Raw genomic sequence first — 20691 nt, 5'->3', positions numbered from 1 at the left:
TATGTGTGAAGCATGACAAATGCATTAGTAATTATCATCTTTACGAGGTGGAGGTTTACTATCAAGTAAGATTTACGTGTTAGTATTTCTTAATTGTGAATATTAAAATTCTAAGTCACATTTTCTCATAATTGTTAAATTCTTAATTAACCTATTCAAGAGATGGACAATCACTTTTTAGTAGCGAAAACATAATTGCTTACTTGCATGAATTGCTTTAGTAAAAACAAACACTTTTTCTATCTTCAATATCAACAAATTGGTCCGTCTCACATGATTTATCTTGATAACTTCGCATGTACTGAAAGCAGGGGATGAATAAGTATAGAATTTACCTCCAAATTTTCATGGTAATAATAATATCCTATTTGATCCACATGAAACAAATGAACTTAGTGGCCGAGCGCTAGAATGCTCAATTTTCACTTTCCAGACCATCATCAACTGTTCTCTTTAATTCAAATGTTTTTAACCAGCTTTTACTAAAACTACTGTATTTAAAATATATATATATAGGAGCATGTTATGGTGCCACCACCCCTTAAAATAACACCATACTACTATTTCTAGCCAATCACTTGTACACGTGGACGAATAATAAGCTTCTACGTGGCAAAAAAAAAAATTCTGGAAAAAGACGGTCAGCAATATGCTAGTCTTTAACCAGCAATATTTCTTGTCCAGCAATATCCAACACACTATACAGCAATATCCGACACACTATACAGCAATCTATAGATTGCTGTGTAGTGTTTGTAATATTGCTGTGTAGCGTTTATAATATTGTTGTATAAGCGGTGTCACGGTGTCATTTTAAGAAGGGTTGTCATTTTAACACAAACATATATATATATATATATAATGCATTACCTATAAAATTTTTTTTATAAATCTTAATCATTTTAATATATTTAACTTTTTATGTTTTTATTTCTAATGCATTTAATTTTTTAAAATGACTTTCTAATTCTTTTATAATACATTTATTTTATTTTTATCATTTCTCAGTTATTTTGTAAAGGATTTTAATTCTTTTTCTAAAACATTTAGTATTTTCATCTTTTGAGTTTTTAATGCATATTTTTTATGAAAATAATTCAAACTTTTGTTTAATAAATCAAATGATGATTAGTCATTAAAAATAACACTCTATGCTAAAGCTTAAAAAAATTAATATTAATATATAAAGTATAAATTTTAAGAAATTTCATTTTAGACATTGAAAGTCATTCAAGTAATAACAATTAAAAAAGTACTAGTAATTCGTTAAAAGTTATTGAAAGCCATTCAAGTAGTTACACTAAAAAAGTACTAGTAATTCGTTAAGAGTTATTAAAAGTCATTCAAGTAGTAGAATAATTCCTTTTTTATAGAGTTTCTAAGTGAAAACTTATATGATACGATTCTATACCGTAAGATCTCCTAATTATTTATTTATCTTTTGATTCATCAAATCTTTCCATATATTGTTATATTGTTTAATAAGTTAGGGTATTAATATTCTAATATTATAAATAGGATAGATTGTTATCATTTTAGAATCCAATCAATTAATGAAATATTTTCCTCACCAAAGATCAACCTCTGTTTTTCAATCCTAATTTTGGCTCTCTGCCTGAAGGAAGAACCCGCACACAGAGATACCCGAAATTCCCTCTGTGGATCCTAATTGGACGCCGAAGTATTCTATCAGCCGCTGAGTTATCTGCCTGATGGGAGCGACTCCCGCGCACAGAACTCCGCCATCGCCCACCACCGAGCGAAACTCGCCGCCGGTGCATGTTAAGGGAAACACTCTTAACATTATAACATACCATTAAAAGAAGATAGAAGATCGATTCTGAATCTCCAAGTCAGTATAATTATTTATCGTACCCCATTACCAAAAATCCTCACACTCCCTATCTACTTGAAACTTATATTATTGATACAGTCAGTTTTAACTTGGTAGAAAAGAGTCATACATTCAGTCAATGAGAGGTCATCCGAATAATATTCTGTGAGATAAACCAACTTGTCAATATTAAAGCTAACAAATGAGTTTTTTGGACTAAGACAATTAAGCAATTTTGTATTTGCTTCTGGAAAAGATTCTTCATCTCCTGAATAAGTAAATCAAGAAGCTAACATTTATGATAAAATATAAATTTAGAAGTCAAACAAATAATTACTTGTGATAGTAACTGAGAAATAAAATGTAAAATCATGTGACAGGTAAATCTCCACCTTGTAATGATGATGGTAATGTGTTTGTCCGGATTCATATGCACACGGGACTTGATGGTCTCATTCATATTGGTGACGTCAACGGAATTAGCCACACAAAACTCTTCAACTTATCCTAATTATTGTTTCCACACATTCTCCCTCAAATCTCACAAAGTCCTTTTGGCTATATCAATCAAAGATATATAGCTTGAATAATATTTTGATCTCTAATTTGTAAAATTGTCAACAAATCATTTGTTGACCCAAGCAACTCTATCATCAAGTATAAAAAATAAAAATAAAAACCAAAGTCATATATCTCACAATTCACGTAATCAATGTTTTTGATATACTACTATTATTCGGATTTGAACAATCTTCATACACACGTTCACGCACTTTAATTATCGACGACACATACTCTTTAGATGAAGCAAAGTAATGAAGTGTGGTCTACATCGAGTGTCACCCGATCGCTTGAAACTCATCTCTTGATTTAAACTTCTTTCACTTTTAATCTCTCCACTTTTTAGACCTTCGACAATCATTTCATGTTCAAATTGTCGTAATTTGTCTTTCCTTTTACAAGATGTTCCACATGTATTAACAATTATGGTGACTGAAAAAATTACTTGCATCACCATGTTCTTTTATAATCCCTCATCCGTCCACAAAAAATAGGGCATAATTATCATTTTTGACCGTCCACAAAAAATATAGCACATTCATTTATGGAAAGTTTTCAACAAATAATAACCCTACACATCATTCCACTATTACTTCTCACTTACTTTCTCTCCTTCTCTCTTACTTTTTTCCCTTCTCTCTTACTTTACCAATTCTACATTAAAACTCATGCCATACACAAATTACTCTATATTTTGTAGACGGAGGGAGTAACATTTACCACTATTAATTGTGCTGGATGGGCAAAACAATGAATGTACTTGGTAGATCCATTTTCATACAAAATCCATTGGTCGATCAGTATTCTGTTCTCATTTAGAAGGTGAGAATGGGAGTGAAATATGGGCTTCCAAGTTAAAGGCAAAAATGGGGCAAGTAATAATATTAGTGGCCCAAAAGACAATTAATAAACCAATCCCAGTAGCCCGCAATTTGTCAAGATTAATTCTCCTTCGTCAAAACTCTGGTGGCAACTGGCAACAAGTATTTCACAGAGTGACGGAGCTCGGGGTTCCGGGATGCTGGGGCCGAGGGTGGTCGGGATTCCGGGTCGCTGGAGCTCGGACTTTCACGATAATTTATTAATAAATGTCTCTAAGTCTATATTTGTGATTTTATCCTTCTTTGACACATTTAGTAATTAATAGTATTGTTCTACCACGATAATTAATAAAATCACAAATACTTTATACTTTGAGTTGCCACTTGCCATGATAATTAATGAGATAACTGAATATAGTTGACAACTATAATTGATATACATTTGTCAACAACAAACATTTAATTAACATACGAATGTCTTCATATTAACTTTTATAACGTAAGACAATCATTAATTTATAATAGTTGTCAACCTAACAGGACCCTATAAAGATATATGTTTAATTTGATAGTAGTAGAAAAGACTTATTAAACATAATAGTATTTCCAATCCTTAAAATACGAACCATACCAAAGTAAATACATTATTGAAACATAACAAAGCCAGAACTCAATCTGTCCATACTAAATTGCATTCATATTTATTTTCAAAAACATATACACAAACAATATTTCCAACCAAACCTAGCTACACACATTCTTAAATAATTGTTCACTTCAATCAACTAAAATACAACATACCATAATCCAACTTACTATTAGGATTACGGCAGCAATACCAGAAATCCACAACTGCAGATCGTTCTAACTTGCACGGTTTTCTCATTCAGAAAATGCGTATGGATGTCCGAATTCCCAACAACCAACGTCACACGATCACATCTGAATGGCACGAGGCTTTTGAGGGAAACGTTGGAACAACCATTGGAATGGTTGCAGGAACTCGTCTCTCTTCTTCCTCCAGAACCAAATGGCTGCATTATAGTTCTCATTGCGTATCTTTCGTGTGGCTGCCCTCCAATCGTACTTCTCTGTCTCCACACGAGCTGCTTTGCCTATAGTTTCACGTAGTTCTGGGTCGTGCAAGAGGGGTTTCAGTTTGCTCAAGCAATCATCGAGATCTCCTGGGGTGAACAGATATCCCGTCTTCCCCTGCTGATCTTCAGGTATCATGTCGGGGATGCCTCCTGCACGAGCACCAACCACGGGAAGTCCGGATGACATGGCCTCTAGAACAACTTGTCCAAGAGTCTCCGACTCTGAAGGCATCACGAACACATCTCCACTCGCATATGCTTGTGAAAGCTCTTCGCCTTGTAGCATACCCGTGAATACTGCTGGCATCCCGGAGAACATCTGCTCCAAATCCTTCCTATCAACATTGAGCAACGACTAACTATATCAGCGACAGCAAAATTGAAACAAATTGAAATGTGAAATAAAGTTTTTTCGGTAGTCAAAGAAACTGTTCAACCCTCACCTGTATGGTCCATCACCAATGAACGCGATCCGAGCCTCGGGGAGCTCATCCATGACCCTGTACCAGTAATACCATCCCGACACGGTCAACATCTCGAAGTAACATCACTGTGATAGGTTAATCTTCACATCAAGAATGGCAGGAAAAGTACCTTTTGAGGAAATCCAAACTCTTTTCAACTCCAAGCCTCCCTACATGAACTATCAATGGTCTGTCGGGTTCTCCGTTGCTAATTTGAGAAGAGGGTTTTGAGTGAAAATTGGACTCATGTCTAAAAATAACTATCCCAGGAGAAGTTTCTTCTCACCTTAATCGTAATCTCATCTCTTGGGAGCGAAACCGAGGGTGAAAGCTCTCAGAATCAACACCCTTATTCCAGATGCGTATCATGTTAGCTGCACAGCAAAGGAACGTGTAAGTTTTAGATTCAGAAATGACCCATCGACAAGAAAATACACGCAACATCTTTCGATTGCGTGTTAGAAAATGACAATCACAGATAACATGTCTGTTGCTGTTTAGAGAATGATCGAACTAGGTCAATAATGTTAATATCACCTGTCGTTGCTTTAGCTTCAACTAGATCCTTCGCAATGGCAGCAGAAGGAACCAAGGTAAGATCAGCAGCTCTGTGCAGACACTCTGGAGAGCATTACAAAATTTTACATAAGTCCCCACAAAATTCGGTTTCAATCTGTAAGAGGTGGACCTTACTTATAACTAACCACATTGGTTGCACCAGCCAGCTAAAGGTGTATCTGGGTATATACCTGTAAGATACAAAAAGAATTTAGTTAGAAAGCGAAATGAATATCGAAGAGCATCAACATGGAAAACATTTTTTATAATGATCATCTTCACTCAATAAGTAAAATCCACAGTGAACATGAACACATTTTCAGTTGACACGAATACATTATTTTTGGTGCACGAGGAAAAGTTCATGATTGTTAAGCGAGACACTGAAAGGAAGTTTCAAGATCAAGTTATCAAATACTATAAAGGAAAGAACATGAAAGCTATAAAGACAGTTCAAACATACACTGGAACATGGGTATGATACGACATCACTAACGGAACAGATAGTAATTTTGCAATAGTGAGAGCACCAAATACCTACACCAGAAAAAAGAAACGAAAATTAAAGGAGGGACACGTCACACAGTTATTTTCCAAAGTTATTTCAAAGTGAATACAACATTATTATCTACGTAAGAAGCATTAGGAGAATCGGATTTTGAAACTTCACCATAATGCCAGGAGATGAAGCATGTATGATATCCGGCTTGAATTGGGAAACTGCTGATATTATTCTTGGACTGAGTGCAAGTGACAGGGGTACGTTCTGGTACCACGGAAAGGGGAAGCTGAAATGAGAGTTAGCTGTTATTACATCGAAAATAAATTGGTTGGTAGACAAGTAGTTGAATCAGAGGAGACACATTATCCATTGGTTTGATCAAGATTTAAGATCAACATCCTTCTTCATCAGACAAGAACTCGAGAACTGACCTTCTTGAGCCAATCAAGTGAGCTCCGTGAAACTCCTCTGGTACTCCTTCGTGAGTTGTCACGACCATGACCTGAACATTCAAAAATGCAAGTCGAACAACCTTATTTTATAGGAAGTATGATTGAGTCCGTAGTGTGAGTTAGTACTATAACTTATAATCATGAATTTCGCATTGTGATCTTGTTTCATTTTCAAACACACGAAAATTGGTAGAAGTATGCCAAATTCTCTAAATATTTAGAAGACACAACCAAAAGCAAGAAGTGCATACCTCATCACCCATTTCTCTTAGATATTTAATGAAATTCTGGAACCTATTTTTGTATCCAGAGATATAACTGCAAACAGTTCAAAAGGCCTCTAGTCAACACAAAATCAAACACAAATCTGCTGCTAATATAATTACATCTAAAATCTTTGAATCTAAATGGTTAATGTTGTAAATACCAATCTAATTATTGAATTTAATGCTTAATTCTAGCTTAAGTTACCTAATTAAGCAACTAAATTAACTGACTTTGGGATGTTAAAGAATCTGGGAGTCATTAACTATCAACAAATCACAGATTAAGACCTTAATAATGAACACTAGAGCTGAATTTGTAGAACAATACAACAAATCATAGAAAACATGATGAAATTGAAGTGTTTAACTCATAAATAAGCGAAAACAAGACTCACGCAAAGGGAGAGGGCTCAACAAACAGAGCAATGCGCAGAGGCTTAGCATTGACTTCGGCCTCAAACAGAGGAGGAGATCTTTCCTCTTTCCCATCTTTGAATTCTCGAATAGTCATGTTGCTAATACAGCTTAACGAAGCAGAGTTTCTCTCTCTTGTCAAGCGCAAAGATTCAACCTTTATAGAAAGAGAAAGGCTATGGTTTCGCCCATTTAATTACTAGTACTACATGCGACAACTAGGCAGAATTATTGGTGGCTTGTAAGAAAGCAGAGAAAAAACATTGTGGTTTTTGAAGGGTTATTGGAATTTATTGATGCTTGTGGGGCTGGAAATTGGTATAGATTAATGGGTGAGAGAAGTAGAGAAGGGACTTTCCAATTGGATATTCTCTTGGAGGAAGGGCGAATGAGGAATAATTTGGGAGCTAATAAAGCATATGCTTTCCACCAATTTGTGTAACTGGAATAAACCGAATTATTAGTACCATCGGGCAATTTTGCTATATAGGAGAAGATCATTTTGGGATGTGGTGGGTTAAGCCAACTAGCCAAGATTAATTATAGATGGCATTTTGTTAGAAAAGATAACGATAAACAAAGTAGTAGTAGTAGTATAAGTATTTTAGTCAATTTTTTTTGTCTTGAATTCCAAAATTGATGAGTTATCTTGTTTATGAAACTGCTTTGGTATGAGTATAAACTAAAAGCAAGTTATCTTGGCTGAAATCTACAAAGAGAGTCGACACTCATATGGCTTCTATCTGCGACGCTGTGTGGCTGGCGATAATTTGATGGTGATACGACATAGACTACTAACGCGACGTTATATAATCATTTGTCTTATCCTCAAATAAATATATTGAATCTCACCACTGCCCATTCTCTCATGGTCTTCCTTTGTGCATCGCCATTAGCTCATTCTACATTTATTTTATTAAAAATGAAATATTTTTCTTTTTAGGATATTCCATTAAAAATGAAACATAATCTAAAATTAAAATAGCACAATCTCTATTATTTCATCTCTCATTATCCTCTCTCTATTTATTAACTCACATGACAATATTGCTTAAAATCCATTTCGATTTCACTTTTCTGTGTTACACATCTGCTGCACAGCCAGTTCAATTGTGGTTCGCAAATGCTGGAAGTTGCTACTTTCATTATTTTATAATAATAGGAGCAAAAATATTTTTTATAGGAAAATGAAATATATTCATAATCATGGTATACGTCTCATAAATTTTATGTTTTTATTTCGGGATGATTTTGTTCCGTAATAGAGTACGTAATTTCAAATTCTCAATTCAATAATTTGTTCTCCATTGATTACATATTCATAGTATTTGTTTTTGTTGCTTTCATTACATTTATTTTTCTTTTTCTTTTTCTTGAACCTATATTTAGATATAATAATTCAAAAATAAAATGCAATTCTTTATAAAAAAACAAGTGGTCGGTTTCGATTGTTTTCGTTATCACGAATTTGTTGACTTTCAAATAGGAAAAATATGTAGTATAATATTTTTTTTCTTGGCCTATGGTTCAAGAAATCGTCACAATTTTGAAAACGTTAAGGCAAGTTGATCTCACCAATATATTCGGATATAAGATATTCAAATAAGAATATCCTACTCCTTACTTGAGTAATTATTAGACGCATCATATATGTTGTGTAATGACAAACTATAGAGTTCTTTTCCAGTCATGAAAATAATTAAATTATTCAAGTTTGTAGTTTATGCTAAACTGCTAATAGTTAATATTGATTCGCTGTCAAAGTACTTAAATACTCATTGATTTTATGTATATAGTGAGTAAATAAAATCATAGTGACACTATGAATTTTAATATTGTTATATGCATGTGAATTGGTTTTTATTGCTCGAAACAAGATCACATTCATTTTATTTTTTTTTATTGTTCAGAATTCAAAAGTTTATAGTTAGTATTGACAATTTATGACACAAAAGTATTACAATCTGAATGCATATAGTAACTTAATAGCCCAATAATATGAATTATGATAGGATTTACCTGAATTTGAACGGATTAACATGATTGACCTCTCTAGTTTTAAAGTTAGTATGATCATTGGGAAGTAGATGTTAATGTGAAATTAAGTTTAATAGAGAAATTCTATAATTCTATAGTAACCAGATGACTTTATAATTAAACTGTACTTTGTAACGATGAATTTTAATATTATTATATATAAATTGAATTTTATATTTCTTGAAACAAGATTCTATCACTTCATATGTTATAATATATAAAAATATTTGATTATGTTATTATATTATCTATATTGATATACGATCGGTCCATAAAAATAAACTAATTGGAGATGACATGAGTTTTAATGCGTAATACCATAATTTGTAAAGTAAGAGAGAAATAAAAAAATGATTGAAATAATATAGTGGATGGTGGAACCCATAAATAATAGAGTGAAAATTAAAGGATAAAAGGTTTCCATAAATGGATAATACTATTATTTCTATAGAACGGACGAACAAGGAAATTTGCTATAGAACTGAGAGAGTTTATTTAACTGTCAATGCATGAAATGCGTTGGTTGCTTTTGTGCAACGCCCGCCCATGTAGGGTTGGCACGATACGGTATACCGTACCGAAATGAGCATACCGCATACCATACCGAAAAATACGATATGAGAAAACACGATACCATATCGTACCGATTTTTGCGTTATACCACATTTCGGTATACCGAAAAATCGGTAGATCAAAATATGAAAACCTTTACCTTATCGACATTTCAGTATTACCGTACCGTGATGCGGTATACCGATACGATATTTCGGTATACCGACCGTGATGCAGTATACCGCGGTATACAGGTAAAACTGCAAATCATACCTGTTTGATATATAAAATAATAAAAACAACATTTTATCTATCTAGATAATGTCCAAAATGATAAAATTCCATCACAATTAAACATAATTCATGATATTCAAAATTCATATAACTTCCAAAAGGATAATACTAACTAAATTTAAATCAAATAGTAATAAAATATTAATGATCCATTGTATTTGTTGAAACTCAAATATTGAAAGAAAAAATAAGCGATTATTTATTTTGGAGTATTTATTTAATAAAAACACAGCGTTATTTATCAATAATTTAAGAATTTGAAAATATAAAATATTATAAATAATAAATATGTTAAATATAATTATTTAACAGTATATAACGCAAAATTACGGTATATACCGCAAATTTATGGTATATACGGTAATTGCGGTATAATGCGGTATACCGCAGTATATACAATATTCATACCTTTGTCGTACCTAAATCTGTCGGTAATGTATCATACCGTACCGAAAATTCAGTATTTTCGGTACGGTAAGTGCGGTATTTCGATATTTCGGTATATTTTACCAGCCCTACGTCCATGTCCGCAACGTGGAGGTACTTGTCAATTGGCCAAGTAATCGCATTCGTCATCCCTACGAATACGAAAACAACGTTGAAAAGTTGCTTCACCCAGCGTAAGTTGTCGAAAAAATAATTTGTAACTAACCTTTCAATAGCAAGAGTGTTCTTTTGATATACAAACTTCTATAGACTAATAGGCTTGGCAATGTTGATTCTCTCTCCTCTTTATTCTCTTCCAAATAATATCTCATCACATATGCACCTATGACTCTATTCAGTTTTATCACTATTAGGAATGTCAATGTAGCCCACAATCCATGGCCCGACCCGAATAACCTGCCAAATTTACAAGGTTAGAGTTGAAAATTTCTAGCCCGATAAAATTACAGCCCGACTAGCCCGCAACCCGTTAGGGCCAAACCTGAAAACCCGATGGGCTGGCCCGGAAACCCGATAAAATTTCTATCGTTCTATTTGTTTGACTCTAATTCGACACTTCATTGGTTATTTTATGATATAGATTACTAAAAAAATAACTTTCAATTTTATATATTAACATAATAATAGATATATAAATTAGAAACTTCAAATTCACTAAAAAATATACTCCCTCTGTCCCTAATAATTCGTCACTATTTGACCCGGTACGAGTTTTAAGAAATGTAATAGAAAGTGAGTTGAAAAAGTTACTGGTATGTGGGTCTTATTTTTATACATTAGTTTTATAATAAAATGTGAGTGTGAATGAGTTAGTGGAATGTAGGGTCCACTAATAAAAATGGTAAAAGTGAAAAGTGACAAATTTTTAGGGAGGGACGAAAAAGGAAATAGATGACAAATTTTCAGGGATGGAGGGAGTATTTAAATTTCTAAAATATTAGCATATGATCGTGTTTATGTTTGAGTGTAAGCATATATCTCAAATATATCATAATTAAATATTTTACATTTTATAAATATAACTAATTTTCACCATTATTTATTGGATTAAGCAAGTTAATTTTATCGGTAGCAACCCGATTAGTTCGCTGGTCTACGCTGAGAATGGTTGCATTGTGAAGCCCTTGAAACAATTTGTATAAAACACAAATCAATTAGAGAAAAGATAATAAAATAAAATTATATAAAATCTGAAAAAATCTAATAAAATAAAATTATATAAAATTTCACGTTGAATAAGATATGTCCATTTTAACGAGACTAATGATTAATTTAGGATTATAAAGTTGAAAGTAAATATGGAGTTAATACTAACTTGCTATCAAACGTGAATACTAGTTAATTAAAAGTTCAAAACAAAAAAAGTTACATTCGAAATTAAAATAAATAAAATAAAATAAAATAAAAATAAAAATAAAAATAAAAATAATAGAGTAAGTAACATCGGTAGCAAAGTGAAAAGGATAGAGAAGAGGATTACGACGACGACGATGAAGCAAGGGATTCTGACATTGAGCCCTTGTCAATGGCCTCACACTCTCTCTAGGGTTTCTCACTCATCTCTCAAGATACCGAAAAACCCCAAGCCCAACTCCTTTTTCAAAATCTTTGCTTCGATCAATGGCATTGCAGGTGCTTCTACCGGAGAAGATAAAGTTCTTCTGCTACCGGAAAACGATCTCAAGGTGCTATAGCTATTGAGACCTAGTTTGTTTATTTTTGGTTGAAAAATGTTATTTGTTGGTGTTGAGTCTCAATAAAAATTGAATCTTGCTGCCGTTCTTGAATGTGAATTACGTGTTGTTATTTTCTCCCCCTTTTCTTTTAAAGATATGAGAATGTTTTTTAATGCTTGATTTGAGCTTTGATGAGCTATGCGATGTTGATTTGTTGTAGTATTTGTGTTTATTTATCCATTGTGAAATATCAGTGTGTGGAATTATGCTCAAATGCAGAGTTTGGTAGGTCTGAATTAAGTGAAGTTATTCCCTTTTCATAATGTCAGGAGAGAGTGGTCTTGAGGCTTCCAGCAACATCAATCATAGTCACCAATGCCATATTGTTTGCTAATCCTTTTCAAGCACTAGCTGAAACATGTGAAGCTGACAATTCTGTTTTCAACATGAATATGCCATTGTTGCTTTTCTTTTCCCTCATTGGGGCAACTGTTGGAGGTAAGCTGTTTCTCTTCATTTTAGAATTTCATTTTGCCTTTACCTTTTCCATTTGCTATTGCTTAATATTCGAATAATATAGGGCTTCTTGCACGGCAGAGGAGAGGTGAGCTACTTAGGTTGAATGAACAGCTGCGACAGATCAACTCCGCGCTGAGAAGGCAGGCTAAGATTGAATCTTATGCGCCCGGTTTGAGTTATGCTCCTAGCGGCCGCATTGCAGAGAACGAAATCATTGTTGATTCAAGGAAGCAAGATTTGATTTCCCGTCTCAAAAATGGGAAGAATTTCCTAAGGAATCAGGACCCCGGGAGGGCGTTTTCTGAGTTCAAGGCGGCACTTGAGCTTGCTGAGAATCTCGAAGATCCAATTGAAGCAAAAAAGGCTGCAAGGGGCTTAGGTATTTCTATATCATAATTGCCTTACTTTTAACTTGTCCTCTCTTATTGATGAATATGGTTAACTATTCTTAGGGGCGTCGCTGCAAAGGCAGGGAAAGTATAGGGATGCCATCAAGTACCACTCCATGGTTTTGGAAATCTCGCAAAAGGAAGGAGAGGAGTCTGGAAATACAGAAGCATACGGTGCTATAGCTGATTGTTACACTGAGCTTGGAGATCTTGAGAAAGCTGCAACAAACTATGATCAGTATATTGCGAGGTTACAGTCCGACTGATCTTTCAATTCGTGTGATCTCTATCTTTCCTTTGGTTGCAGACGTGATGCATAGGTTGAGCTTGTATGGATGATAAATTTTGTTGTAGATCGAATGTACTTGTATCTTTGACCTCCTTCTGATTTGAATTGAAAATATCTCTCAAGGAAATTCCAATAAACACCTAAACATATTATTTTGTTATTTCATTTAAATAGCTGCCATAGTGATGATAGAATACATGTGATAGAAACTAAGCCATAATCTTTAGTATAGTATTAATTTTGTGGTCAGAATTTCTCGAGTTGGTATATGTCAAGTTGGTCATATGTTCAGTGGCCAAAAGCATGAACAAATGTGAGGGGGTTGGCATCAATTTTGATCCGACTCTTGAAGCAGAGCAACACGAGATGCTGTTCCACTTGATTTCAGCTATCAGCAGCTGTCTCGTCTTGTTTTGGCACGTCCTGCTTATGGCATTTGTAATGTAAAGCCACAAGCACGCCAGCACCCAGAAATAAGCGCGATCAGGATTCCTGGAAACTCAGCCATGGTATGTTTGTTGGGATGTTCTCGTCTGGCTTGTTGAGTAAACCTTATTTTCCGACAACTTTGATTCTCTGTGTCTCTACAACAGCTGCAGCGATGCAACATAGAACTGTGGAGATGGAGATCATGGCCACTCCAATTCATATGGCTGGTGTACTTGCCCCGTTAGCCTGCTTTGTCATATCTGGGATGGTATACCTTCCGTGAGCCTGCTAGGTCACTATCCCAATATGACAAAGGTAATCTACACTTGTGCTACCGAGCAGAGTCTTCATTTGTTCGTTGCTTGCTCGTTTTCACTCAAATCTGCAGGCAATATGGTGGCAGCTTTGTGCAGCCATCTGAATTCCCAGATTCCAAGTAACTGCTATACTATAGCCTCTTTTCTTCTAATTCCCATTATATATATTTACAGTGATGAACTAAACGGAATTAGACGACGGAAAACCCTCAAGTGCCAAATAAACTTCAACGTGACTAGATTTCACTCTGATGTCTACCGCCCTTCTTGTAATATTTGCTGTGTGAATGGTTGGAATAGCTTGAAAGCAGCAGCCACAAACATGCTGCACACATTAGTGACCGGGCTCTTCTTTGGCCTGACCTTACGAGAGCAAGGCCAACCAGTCAGAAAAACAATGTAACGAAACTATATAGATTGCTGGAATTCCACGACGAAAGGCCAACCAGTAAGAAAAACAATGTAACGAAACTATATAGATTGCTGGAATTCCACGACGAAGTTTGATGCTTTTATATGTGGAAGTAAAACTGCTCCAACTATAACGCCACCATAACACTTTTTTTGTATAGGAATTTCGTAAAAATGCCATCACCACAACAATTTGTTATTTTGGGACCACACTTAAACTTTGATGGCATAATATACAGATACAAACCCAAAATTAGGAGCCAATGTCGCATACTAGTAACAAGTAGGTTGCATCCTTAGAATAGACAAAACACTGCTTACAAAATCAAAAGCTTTGCTAAGTAGGGCCAAACGACCTATTAATATCTACGAGTTCTGGGGTCGATGATGAAAACATAACGAGCTACCAGCAAAGATCAATATTGAACCAAAAGCTACTGTGCCCAAAAGAGTAAACAGAGCAGCATGCATGAAAGCCTAACAGAAGAACATGGAGTTATGTACACCTTTGTTTAACTTAGGCATTGGAGGAACAGGGGGAGCAGCAACACCCAACCCTGTCTCGTTGTGGCTAGATGATGTCTCTGATGCGTCTTCAAACTTCATCCACTGCCCCAACTGGCTCGCAGCCAAGTGGGCATAGCATATGGGCGCAACTGCAATACAGCAACAGTGTTAAACAACAACCTGGAAAGCCACAAACAAATTGCAATGAAGAAAAACAATTTAAACAAGTTTGTAAGCAGTAGATTTCATTACCAACAGATATCGCAGTGGTGCTGCGCTGGTACCTGCAATGAAGATCAAAATAATCATAGGATGAGAATAGGATTTGATGAATTGCACTGCGTATGTTTTCAATGTTTTCATCCATCAGCTTACACATATGACAGCGAGTGAACAAGCTCCTGCAGCTCATCGGGCGAAAAGTCAACCTCACCAATAGGACATGATAATGTGTTGGCCTTGTCGTCCCCTGCAAATGAAAGCATTCATTTGAAAGAGGTACAAATTTTGAAGACATGGCAACATAAAAGAGAAATTTATTGGGGGCAGAACAGATAAAGGAGGTAATATCCGTCATAGTTGAACATACTATGAATGCAACATTACATCACCAAATAATCAGCCATAAGTAAGCTAACTAAAGATAAATTATTCTATATGAGATAAAAGAAAGCTCACAATCATCCCTGCGTGTGCACACAAATAAAAGTCATAGTTCTTGGGATGGCAAACTTTATTGTCAATTATTGTCCCTGCAAATCAGAATAGTATTAATTAACAGTGTTATAAATTCATCCACATACTTTTGATTGGATTGGATTGAATGTGAGTGTGTCTCACCAGGCTGCACATTATCAGGAGAATTTGTCTGGAAGAATTTTGTATGGTGATTTTTCTGTGCAATAATGACCACAAATTTGGGAGACCAGTTCGGGTCGAGGAACTTGCATGCCTGGGGAAAGTAGAATAAAGTTATGAAATTGGATATGCTTTATCATCTTCATGAGAGAAAAAGAAAGGCACCATAAGCCTTATGTATTAAGGTGTTGGCTTGAGGGCCTACCTCTATAATCTGATTCAGTTTAATATTCAGAACCTGATTAAACTGGGATTCACTTACACCATCTCTGCAGAGTTCATGCAAGCAAAGATCTCAGAACAAACAAAACAAAGCAAAATAGAACTAAGTGGTGGAATCAGATGGTGTCTGAACATGATCTCAGCACTGTGAATATAGGTTCAACCATTACCTGAATATGATTATCTGGTCCGGCTTCCTTTTCCCAGAACTAACATAGAAATCCATAAGAAGTTCACTGCAAATTGAGGTAAACAAGGGCCAGAAAATGAAGATCATTAAAACTCACATGCAGACCACATATATAAAAGAATTGTTTGGTAAGGAACTGTCATGCTGCAGGGAGTAAAAAACTTCACCGCATAATGCCATCATCTTCAGTTTCTGATACCCGTTTGTATAGGGAATCCATCATTTCAAGCTTGGGAGATTGAGTTCGAACAGCAGCCCTATAACGACAAATTGACGGCCACTGTCTCGAGCTAACTACCTGAAAGTAAAAACAACAGAAGTCTTTGATTGAGAATCCACATTCCATGAAGACCATAATACCTTGCTTAAAGACAATAATGAAAACCTTAAATCTATATGAATGGTAGAGGGGTAATATCCCAATGGATATATGGAAAATGGCTAGGAGAATAAAAGATATTTAAAGACATGAAACTTAAGGAACTTAACCGCGGCAATGGATGGAATATCTGACTGTCCAGGTGAGCCATGAGACACATCCATTCCGAGAATAAGAGTGGGGATCTTTGAAACCACAGGAAGAGTAGGGGGCAACTCACCTGCTAGCATTGAGCTCACACCACCGAGCTGACAGGAAGAAACTGTCAACATGAATGCTACAAAATATACAGAACCTAGACGTTGATCCTCAGCATCACATGATTAAAAATTTCATGCATGGTTAACCTTTGCATTGATCTTCAGAAGCAAATTTGTCAGATATTGATCATTCACTCGTGTTGGAGCTAGACATTGTGTAACAACTCCAAAATCAGACAAGCATTTACGCTTCCAAGGGCCTACAAACAACAGTTCAATTTACAATCACATCCTGAACTAATCTACTTTTCATTGAAATATTCCAGATCATGGATATATAAAAGCATACCATAAATGTCACAGTTTTTTCGCTCTGGAAGCAAACAAAGCAGAAACCTAGGTGCGTCAGGAAGGTTTGACTGCATCTCTTCCAACAGTTTCTCCACCCTGACTAGGGGAGGTGCTCGTCGATACTGCTGATTTTCGTTAAACACACCAAAGGGATCTTCTACAGACTGCCAAAAGAAATGTACTATGATCAAGGGAAATACTTCAAGCACAAAGCATGTTAATAGGACATGGAGAGAACATACTACTCCTTTCGCTTCGCCAACTTTCTTCAGGTCTCTAATCAGGCCATCTGTATCACAGCGGGGGGCAGAGAAGTTGACAACAGCCCAACGCTCTATCTTACATGGATTAGCAAATTTCTGACCAAAAGATGACGTAATTGGAAGATCTGCTCAGACTAAAATTTGGATATCGTATAAAGAAAATAATGATATGCACTATGCAGCTGACCTTGTTGTTAAAGTTCCATCTCCCATTACGAACAAACAAATCATCACCATTACCAACTTTGAGCTGCAATTGTTTGCTAGCAAAGTAAGCACCAGCGACCATTCACAAAATATAGTAATAAACTATTTTGAACCAACTTCTACATATGCATATACATGTGCAATACGTATACAGAAGCAAGGTGCAGCACATCATACCTTGGGGGAACACGCCCTTCAACCTGACTAAAGCTACTACTGATTGCAACCCCACAAGAACGAAGCATTGGCTCAGCACCATAGTTATTGATTTTCAAAGCCTACAATCAGAAAGCAATAAAAGAACTTAGAAACACTTAATAGTAACACAACAGTCAGATACTATACCAGATACTACGACGGACTAACAAATAAGGCTTACATTACTCAGAACCGACATCCTTTCTTGTGGTTTCTGCCGAGATTTCTCCACCAAGGAGGATCGTTGGAATGTTGATAGAGCTTTTGTGTAACGTTGCAAAGAGACTAGAGAACATAGCTAATAAAAAAATAGAAGCAATCAACAATATATGATTGAAAGTAGGTATGCCATAGTCTCATAGAAAAATAAAATCCAATCAGCATTTCAACCTCAATAGGGACATAAGTTGGCCGCTTAGGCTTTCCAACATTAATGCAAGGTAAGTCCGCAGAAAATCGCAAATCAATTTTTCGGATGTTTACAAAGTAATCGTAGATAGTCACTTCTTTTTCTTGATCTTCAACGCCAGCATCATTGTTTTTCTGCTTTAAAGTGAACCTAAAGACATTCTCAGAAGGTTAACCACACAAAAAACTAAGGAGAAAACCAGGTAATAAAAAATCGTGAAAACAAGGAACCGTACTGCTGGGTTCGGCAAGGCATTTCACTTAACCCAGTTATTTTGTACTCTTGATTTGTTGGACTAGTCGTAATCCTCAAATTCTTAAGTGTGCGTTTGGCCTGGTAAAATTAGAATTTGAAGAAAGTTTAGTAAATAAAGAAATAATACATACATAAAATCAGCCAATCACAAAAAGACCAAGATGCTTTCTTCTAACCTTAGCCCAATCAATAGAGTAGGGATCTCTCACATTTTGATTGTCAACCAGAAATTCCACGACAGACCCAGGACGGATAATCATGGTAGTAGATCATAGTTAGAATTTTAGCCATAGTTAGAATTTTAGCAATTAACAAAAGGAATATCTGCCTAAAATAAATCTAATACAGATCATAGTTTACCAATATTCAATGATAATCCACTTTGGGTGGTGCGAAAGCTGGAATGGAATCCTCGGCAACCAAGAATACCACCCCCAACATCAGCAAAATTATGTGCATCATTATGAAAGAAGGATTGACGAACCAGCAAGCAACCCCTGACATTAAGCATACAATGAGATATAAATTCAGGATGAACTTCAGTGAAGAAAAAAATATGCTTACTGCCTTGCTGCATGCTGCCTTAATATGATATCTAAAACCCGTAGGGCTTCCTGAGAGTTCTCTGATTCTTGGCCACGCAAAGCATTTGCAATTGCCTGCATAGGAATCTTAGCAGCAAAGCTAATCTCCACTTTGAATGTTTTTGATTGGTATGGACGTCTCAACCTTTTCCTATCACTTTCATTTCCAGGGCTGGATTTACCATTGTTGGATGTGACATTGTTCCTGTATGCAACGACTCACCAGTGTAAAGAGACAAAACAAAACTTGTAAAATAGTCACAGCCGGAAAAGAACAGATACCATACATACCTACTCGACGTAACATCTTCAAGAACAACAATGAACTCATGTTTATTATGAGGAAGAGAACCAACGGTGAACAAGCTTTTCTCTCCATCATAAACAAACTCCTTGCTGGCCAACTCAGTATCATATGTCTCACGTACTCGATCAAGCACTTTCCTGCCAACACCCTTTCCATCAACTGGACGCCCGTCCTCATAGAAAAGGGCAACCTATAGGTAACATAAAAGGGTAGAAAAGTCAGACTGAGCAATCATACGCTTTTAAAAACATTAGAAGTGACAATTTTCCAGCAATAGTACATACACTGTAGTGAAAAAAGTGCCCATCAACACTGGCCACATTCACTTTGAAGTGATTTGTTAGGACAGGGACCCTATTTCCACTTGTTCCAAAGCCTCGTCTAGCCATTGGGATCCTCAAAACCTTTTTGGATACTGGTTCTGGATCAGCAAAGGAGTAATAGTTGAAGGAACTGGAGGAGCCACATTACCCCCATCATGCTCGGGCTGTGCCCCATTACCATTACCCTCAGGGAGAGCCACATTACCTTCATGCTCAGGTGGTGCCCCATTACCATTATGCTCCGGCGGATCCATTCTCAGATCTATCAAAACATATAAAGTCCTCATGAGTCGTGAACACCAACATAGATCGCCTGAACATAGCATCTGTTACAGAGCTAAAAATGACACTAACATGAAAATTTTCAACAAGTCCTACTGTTGAACTATATGCAGACAGAAAATTGAATACAATGAACATAGAGTAACTCTTGCAAGCAGTGACGGAACTACGTAGGGCCAAGCTCCCGCGCCAGCGGGGGCTTGGCCGGCACCAGACCCCGACCCAACCTTATACAGCCATCTTCCAAGTAGTCTCCGCCCCAAAGCAGCCCAACACTCCAACCGTACACCAGCCGCAGCGCCGCTTTCTGAAATTGAATTCTGAATTAGGATTTAGGAAGAAGAAGATAATTTGGGCCTATTAGGTTTGGGCCAAATAGTTTGTAGTTGGGCTGTTTTTATCACAGTAAGAATTGATGGGTATCACTGTAATTCGTATCATCTAATTGACTATTTGATATAATTATAGAAGTAATTTTATCAAATAAATAATCTTATTTGCAGCAATACTTGAGTGCATTACGTCTCACAAGTTTTATATAGTATATTTTGTTTGCCTCAATGTTTAATTTTAATGGTATTTGGATTTGAACCACTTGGTAGTTTTAAATTTAAATTAGAATTAATATAAAAGTTTTTATACTATTCAAATAGTAGTTAGTAAATTTATTTGTCTTGAATTAATATATAGCTAACACTAAGAAATTTTTTTGTTATTGATTTATAGTTATATATCGGTATTTTATTGTAGGAATGATACGATTGCAACTTCTTTAATAAAACTTATTAAGATACATTTGCGAATAGAACGAGAGACAGAATGGATGA

At 35.6% G+C, this 20691-nt stretch overlaps 2 protein-coding genes and 1 pseudogene across 3 annotated transcripts; 1 reads left to right on the top strand and 2 right to left on the bottom strand.

Moving 5' to 3' along the window:
- Positions 1–3892: 3892 nt before the first annotated feature.
- LOC125221525 (sulfoquinovosyl transferase SQD2-like) lies at positions 3893–7319 on the bottom strand. The gene is made up of 11 exons (XM_048123643.2): positions 6951–7319; positions 6541–6607; positions 6269–6339; positions 6006–6123; positions 5799–5872; positions 5471–5526; positions 5315–5398; positions 5064–5151; positions 4908–4985; positions 4757–4813; positions 3893–4648 (listed from the first exon to the last, which is right to left on the bottom strand). Exons 1-11 carry the CDS (start codon positions 7064–7066, stop codon positions 4153–4155), a joined length of 1305 nt encoding a protein of 434 aa, XP_047979600.1. The 5' UTR covers positions 7067–7319; the 3' UTR covers positions 3893–4152.
- A 4426-nt stretch (positions 7320–11745) lies between these two features.
- Positions 11746–13317, top strand: FLU (Tetratricopeptide repeat (TPR)-like superfamily protein). The gene is made up of 4 exons (XM_048124107.2): positions 11746–11984; positions 12305–12473; positions 12556–12873; positions 12947–13317. Exons 1-4 carry the CDS (start codon positions 11790–11792, stop codon positions 13147–13149), a joined length of 885 nt encoding a protein of 294 aa, XP_047980064.2. The 5' UTR covers positions 11746–11789; the 3' UTR covers positions 13150–13317.
- A 1225-nt stretch (positions 13318–14542) lies between these two features.
- On the bottom strand, positions 14543–20227 carry LOC125221830 (protein argonaute 4-like; annotated as a pseudogene). Its single transcript, XR_016134470.1, has 23 exons — positions 20092–20227; positions 19544–19844; positions 19244–19449; positions 18933–19157; positions 18725–18865; positions 18545–18638; positions 18349–18446; positions 18095–18263; positions 17886–18002; positions 17677–17784; positions 17487–17549; positions 17279–17395; positions 17035–17200; positions 16833–16945; positions 16596–16733; positions 16274–16404; positions 16087–16152; positions 15900–15963; positions 15677–15788; positions 15515–15588; positions 15212–15305; positions 15089–15120; positions 14543–14985 (listed from the first exon to the last, which is right to left on the bottom strand). The product of XR_016134470.1 is annotated as a protein argonaute 4-like (transcript).
- Positions 20228–20691: the final 464 nt, after the last annotated feature.

This window comes from Salvia hispanica, chromosome 1 (genome assembly GCF_029641045.1).
Source record: "Salvia hispanica isolate PSC_SH4W2 chromosome 1, Shi_PSC_v1, whole genome shotgun sequence".
Classification (NCBI taxonomy): Eukaryota; Viridiplantae; Streptophyta; class Magnoliopsida; order Lamiales; family Lamiaceae; genus Salvia; species Salvia hispanica.
Note: the sequence above shows the minus strand (reverse complement) of the source record. Positions and strands in the feature narration are given on the sequence as shown.

Coding starts and splice junctions, on each gene's coding strand:
- FLU (XM_048124107.2), top strand. CDS start 11,790: ATGAAGCAAGGGATTCTGACATTGAGCCCTTGTCAATGGCCTCACACT. Junction 12,474..12,555: donor CATTGGGGCAACTGTTGGAG/GTAAGCTGTTTC, acceptor CGAATAATATAG/GGCTTCTTGCACGGCAGAGG. Junction 12,874..12,946: donor AAAGGCTGCAAGGGGCTTAG/GTATTTCTATAT, acceptor AACTATTCTTAG/GGGCGTCGCTGCAAAGGCAG.
- LOC125221525 (XM_048123643.2), bottom strand. CDS start 7,066: ATGACTATTCGAGAATTCAAAGATGGGAAAGAGGAAAGATCTCCTCCT. Junction 5,399..5,470: donor ACCAATGTGGTTAGTTATAA/GTAAGGTCCACC, acceptor AATGCTCTCCAG/AGTGTCTGCACAGAGCTGCT. Junction 4,986..5,063: donor GAGATGAGATTACGATTAAG/GTGAGAAGAAAC, acceptor TTCTCAAATTAG/CAACGGAGAACCCGACAGAC.